We start from the raw sequence: 5,945 nt of genomic DNA, 5'->3' as shown, positions 1-5,945 counted from the left end.
TATGAAGTTAGACCATAAACGTTAAATTTTTTATTTTTATTTTTTTTGAATTTTGTATACAGATTTTAGTAATGTCAATGTCACTATTGCTTAATTATATTTTTGGTTAGTTAGCTGATACATAAAGTATAACTTTTTAATGAAGGAAATTTGGTGCTACACAAATTGGTACCTTACACCAACATTACCAACATTACCCTGAGGTACAAAATTTCGATCTCATGTCACGTGAAAAGTTAAAACATAAAAGTTGATTTTTTTTAAAAAAAAATTTAAGGGTACTCAAATGATTTTGAACAGGAAAACAAGAAACCAAAACCAGCAATTGAAAATTTTACCATATGGGAAGAGCATGACACAACTGAAGCTCAACCAGTTCCTATGTGTTTGGAACAACCTGAAACATTCTCAAATGACAAGGTCACACAAATTGTAAGAAAAATTATTTTTATTTTCCCTTTCTAGTGGTATTAATTTGTGTTGATGTTCTATACATACACGATGATTACAAACTCATGAGCAGGAGGTTGAAATGGAGGATGTGTTTGAGGAGGCGTTGATAGATATTGACAACGATGATGCAAACAACCCGCTTGCTGGTGTTGAATATGTGGGAGATTTGTATTCCTACTACAGGAAAATGGAGGTTAGGTTAGAAGAATCTAAGTTATATATATATAGCGCAAATAATGTTTACATGTTGAAAAGTTATATGTTGTTGGTTAACTTAATTTGATAGTATTATAATATTGTTAGTGCGCAAAACTTCTTCTAAAAATTTCAGCTTTGTTGGAGGTAAATTTCACATGTAATGAGGTAGGTTAAACTTATCGATCATGTATATTGTCTTTGTTCAATCATTTGATTGTTAATTGAGTTTCAAATGAAAAAATATCCTTTTTTTTTCTTTTAATCGAGAAATTCTTGAGGGTTAGTGGTGCAAGGTTAGTTAGAAGCTTGGTGGATAATGGGACCTCACCATCAAGTAAAATTTCTAGGTTTCTAACGTTATGTGAAAAATCTACTCTTCTTTTTTTTTTTGTAACAAGACTACAATAAATATTCTCTCACTTCCTATATATCTCAATTATTCAGTACTAGCCAATTGATGGATTGTTTAAATATAAGACTAAATTTATCTGTCTTCTTAAATTATCAACCTTATATTTAAGTAAAACTTTTAATATCAATTGCTTCTTTTCCTTAATTAACATAACACATACACATTAGATGAAATTTAATAAGTACCTTACAAATATTTTACTCAATTTGTTAGTAAGAATGTCTTTTTCCTTTTTTGACAATTCTTTAATTTTAATTTCTACACGACATATTTAAGACCATAAATTTAAATCTACGATATCTTTAATTAAAGAGGACACAAGATTTAAAATTAATATTGTCCATTGTATAATTTCAGGTTTATAGCTGTGTTTCACCAAACTATATGGAACAACAATCTGAGATCAATGACAATATGAGAGGTGTACTAATAGACTGGATCATTGAGGTAATTAAATTGAATATTTAGAAATAATCAGAATTAATTAAGGTATACATTCCATTAAAATGTTAATTAACTTTCTTATCTAATTATTATTCTAATAAATCAACATGTACATGACAAGTTTGAGCTAAAGGAAGAGACATTATTCCTTACTGTTAATTTGTTAGACAAATTTTTGGAGAAACAAGTTGTTGCGAAAAACAAGCTGCAGCTTGTTGGTCTGGTTGCCTTTCAAATAGCAGGCAAATACGAGGAAATTTTACCCCCTCTTGTGCATGAATTGGTGATTATTTCATATGAAACCTACACAAAAAAAGACGTTCTTGAAATGGTAAAATAATTAACCATCGCAATTATCTCAGTTATTTTGATATTTAAATCTATTCCTAATTAATTTTTTACTGCAGGAGAAATTGATGCTCAGCACACTGCAGTACAATATGTCATTTCCAACTCCATATGTTTTTATGAGAAGATTTCTCAAGGCTGCTCAAGCCGATAAGAAGGTTAGGGCACTAAAAATAGTTGTCTCGTATTTTATTTTATTCATATATAACAAGACCGGTTGCCTGAAGCATTACAAACAACCGAATTACTTACTAATTAAGTTACCAACTAAAGTTAAACTATCTATCCGGTAATAAAGGAGGTCAATATGACAAACAAACAAAGGTGGAGCTGTCCATTCCACAAAATTTATATCAACCATTTCCTTAGCTAGCTTATCGGCCACCTGGTTTTGCTCCCTGAATTCAAAAATTGTATGAGTCATGGCCTTTGTAAACTAATTTAGTTATGCTCTTTGTTGTAATTATATATACGGCCAGCTAGAGGAATTGTCTTTCTTCTTAATCGAGCTTTGTCTGGTGGAATATGAGATGTTGAAGCATCCACCGTCATTTATGGCTGCTGCGGCAATCTATACAGCTCAATGCACGCTTTATGGCGTCAAGGAATGGAGTAGAACCTGTAAATGGCATACAGGCTATTCAGAAGATTCACTTATGTGAGTAAAGTACACTAATTACTTCGTTTTCCTACATTGTAATTCTCATTTTCACCCACCGTAGATTGTTCTCATCATTTTGCTTCTTTTTAATTCTTTAGGGAATGCGCGAAATTGATAGTGAGCTATCACGAGAAGGCAAAAACAGGGGGCCTACTAATAGGGGTGCATAATAAGTATAACACATCCAAATTTGGATATGTAGCAAAAGTTGAGCCACCATATTTCCTGGTCCAAGACTCATGATGAGTAACCAACTTTACGCGATAACCATTAAACAACAGGATATATATATCTTGTGCAAGTTCGAGTTAATGACCTGAAAGAAGTTACTAGCAATGTTTTTTATTGATACAAAAATAATTAACTTAGCAACTGTTTGTTGCCCTAGTGGTGAATTTTGTTACTATTGATTTTATTTTTTCTTGGAGTTGTTTTATTCATGTTCAATTTGGAAACATACCTGGTTATATTTTAATGAGGTAATGCAATTTATAGAAAAGCTACATCTTTGTTTCTGAAGTATATCATTTGATATTTAGATTTTTAATTTGTTACTTTGAGTAATGGTGCCAGTAAAAATATTCCTTCTAAATTTGATTATCCCCACGTTTTTCTTTGAAACATCTCAAAGATATAATATCAAACATTATGACATATGTCTATTGAAGATATTTATATATTTGTTACAACGTTTTGATAATATTTCAGCAACGATGATGAACTCAAAAAGTTTTGTATTCAAGATTCAAATATTCGTATTTTCAACAATTTCAATCAACATAATATCAGGTTCGAATTTTTAAACTCACTTCAAAACATCAATAATAGTTAACTTTGACGTTTATCTAAATTATAATAGTGAAGAAGAAGAAGAAACTATTTGGAGGGAGTTGTAAGGCATTTGTGCAAATAAAAAACATATATATAGTGCTATTTTTTAGAATTCAAGAGTCCTTATAATAATCAATTGGTAGCAAAGGCATGGTTTGAGTTCTTCTTGTGTCATTATTCAATTGCATTTTTTTTTCTTTTGTCAATACATCTTTCCTTATTTGCAACTTCCTCTATTTCAATTTATTTAATTTGATTCCGAGAATATATGAAGAGATATCTCTCTACTTTTTGGTGCATCTTTCAAAAGTCACACGATTTAAATATACTAAGAAAAAAACTTCATTTCGTTTAGCACATTATTCTCCCATATTATATATCTTTTTGTGTGTGTTAGCTCGTGGCTATGAATTGATTTTCCTTCCTACAAATATATTTGATATTAGTCTTATTGGCTTCCAACGAGTACTTTCAAAATGCAATTATAGCAAGTTAGTTATAACTAACTTCAGGATTAGTTAGTTATTAACTTCTTAACAGTGTAGGTATAATTAGTTATTTTTAGCAGTACCTCTATATAAGGTACCGAATGTATCATTAATTACTATTGATAAATAATACGAGAAGAATTACTTTCTCTTTCTGTAATAATCTTCTCCCTCAATTGTCTTCTCTTCTCTTCTCTTCTTCCTCCTTCTCCATATTCTAGGGTTCTACCTACGGTAGAATTATAACATGGTATTAGAGCAGGGTCCATCTCATTCAATGTTGGGCCTCAAAAACCAAATTTTTCACGCACTAGGTGCTAAGTATTGGGTGTGAGGTGAGGTGTTAAAAATGACAAAAGTCTCACATTAGTGATTAATGACATGGGTGGTTGATGAGTCCTAGATTTTGACTCATTTAGGACTTTGCTTCGATAGTTTATAGTCCTCAGATGTCTAATTTATGCTCCAAACTGATGTTCAAATGTTGATTTGTAGTAAGGAAGGCAAAACAAGCAAGGCAAGGGCATTACCGGGCTAAAAGGATGAAAAAAGGCCGAAGATAGCAAAATGCTGAGAGTCACCAAAGCCACTCGGCAACGCCAAGTGGCACTTCAGCTCGCGTAAAGTTTCAGACTGTTAGCCCTAGGGAGAAGCCAACTTGGTGATGCATTTGGACATTCGATGGACCGCCGACTGGATCGGCAACACATTCTGGATTGCCTAAAGTCACAGAACCTTGAGGATTAAAAGCCAAGGAAGACCTGATCTTTTCAGCTAAAATTTGGGAAACTATAAATTGATTTTTTTACAGAGTTCACAAGAGTGCTGGTTTTATTACTGAAGTCCATTTTTAGTTTTCTTCCGTTTTTGGAGAGTTTTCTTAGTATTTTACATTGGAGAACAACTTTGAAGGGTTTTCAAGTAGATTCGAAATGGGTCTTTGGTTTTTAGCATTTTGGATCATTTTTAAAGACTTGGATTGCAATATCCAGATCATGGAGAATGTTTTTGGTATTAATTTCTATCTTTTTATGATGCTTGGCTAAAACCCCAATTCTTGGGGTGTGATTATTTGCTTAACTAGCTTATGGATATTGTTGTTTAATGATTTAAATGTTGTTTTAATGTGGATTTGATCGATAGCTGAGTAGTAATTTATGAATTGTAGTTGCAAATGCAATTTTAGCTTAGTGTTTTGGGCTTGCTCGAGAGAGAGGTTCTAAAACCAAGGTTATCGATTGATGATTGTAGTGGGCGGGTTGTTATGGGTTCAGCTCGAGAGAATGAATCTTAACTCATTCCTACCTATCTAGCTCGAGAGAGTAGATAAATTAAGGTTTTGGGTTGTTTTGTAGTGTCAAGTTTATCAAGGTTCGAGAGAACTCGCCTGAACCGTAATAGTTGTTCGAGAGAAAACTATTGCACCTATAGTCTAGTCTACCCATAGTGATTCAGCACATTATTATTAAGCTCCAATTACCCATATAGTGAAATTAGCTTATAATCGATCACATCCCAATAATTTCTTCCTACTTGTCTAATTCCCTATTTTAGTGATTATTGTAGTTGTTAGTTGACATCTTAAAACCCCCATCTAACATTTGTTGTCAAACCTTAGACTTATTTTGTTTGATTTCGACAATGTCTACTTCTATAACCAATTAGAATCACATCTTTACTTCCTAATAGAATTCGATATGGTACCGCTCCCTGTGGGTTCGACCCCAACCTTTCGTTGGGTTATATACTAGATTACGATCGTCTACACCTAGAATTGGATGAGGTGTATTTGAGACGTTAATCAGTGGACGTATTATAAAGCTTGGACAATCCTCCTCCCTTTGAGATAACTTTTGGTATTTCATAACAACTTTAAAAAATTATTTATATTTATTATATTTTACTACTCATTACATACATATTTTCATGAAATATTAATTATTTTAACGAATTTATACAAAAATATATGGGTCGTTCAACAAAAACCAGTTTTTTTTGTAATAAGCTTATGACAAGAAATAAAAGTATATTGTTTTTGCATGGTTTCAGAAAAATTTCAAAAAATCTAACAAACGATATTTTTTAAAATTATTTAAAAGGTCAAAGTTTG

The 5,945-nt window shown here is 31.9% G+C and overlaps 1 protein-coding gene across 1 annotated transcript; it reads left to right on the top strand.

Annotated features, from left to right (window-relative positions):
• Window positions 1–354: 354 nt before the first annotated feature.
• On the top strand, window positions 355–2,759 carry LOC125849346 (G2/mitotic-specific cyclin-1-like). Its single transcript, XM_049529419.1, has 7 exons — window positions 355–432; window positions 524–646; window positions 1,421–1,510; window positions 1,617–1,838; window positions 1,915–2,013; window positions 2,335–2,513; window positions 2,615–2,759. Exons 1-7 carry the CDS (start codon window positions 382–384, stop codon window positions 2,757–2,759), a joined length of 909 nt encoding a protein of 302 aa, XP_049385376.1. The 5' UTR covers window positions 355–381.
• The last annotated feature ends 3,186 nt before the right edge of the window (window positions 2,760–5,945 follow it).

This window comes from Solanum stenotomum, chromosome 12, assembly GCF_019186545.1.
Source record: "Solanum stenotomum isolate F172 chromosome 12, ASM1918654v1, whole genome shotgun sequence".
Lineage (NCBI taxonomy): Eukaryota > Viridiplantae > Streptophyta > Magnoliopsida > Solanales > Solanaceae > Solanum > Solanum stenotomum.
Note: the sequence above shows the minus strand (reverse complement) of the source record. Positions and strands in the feature narration are given on the sequence as shown.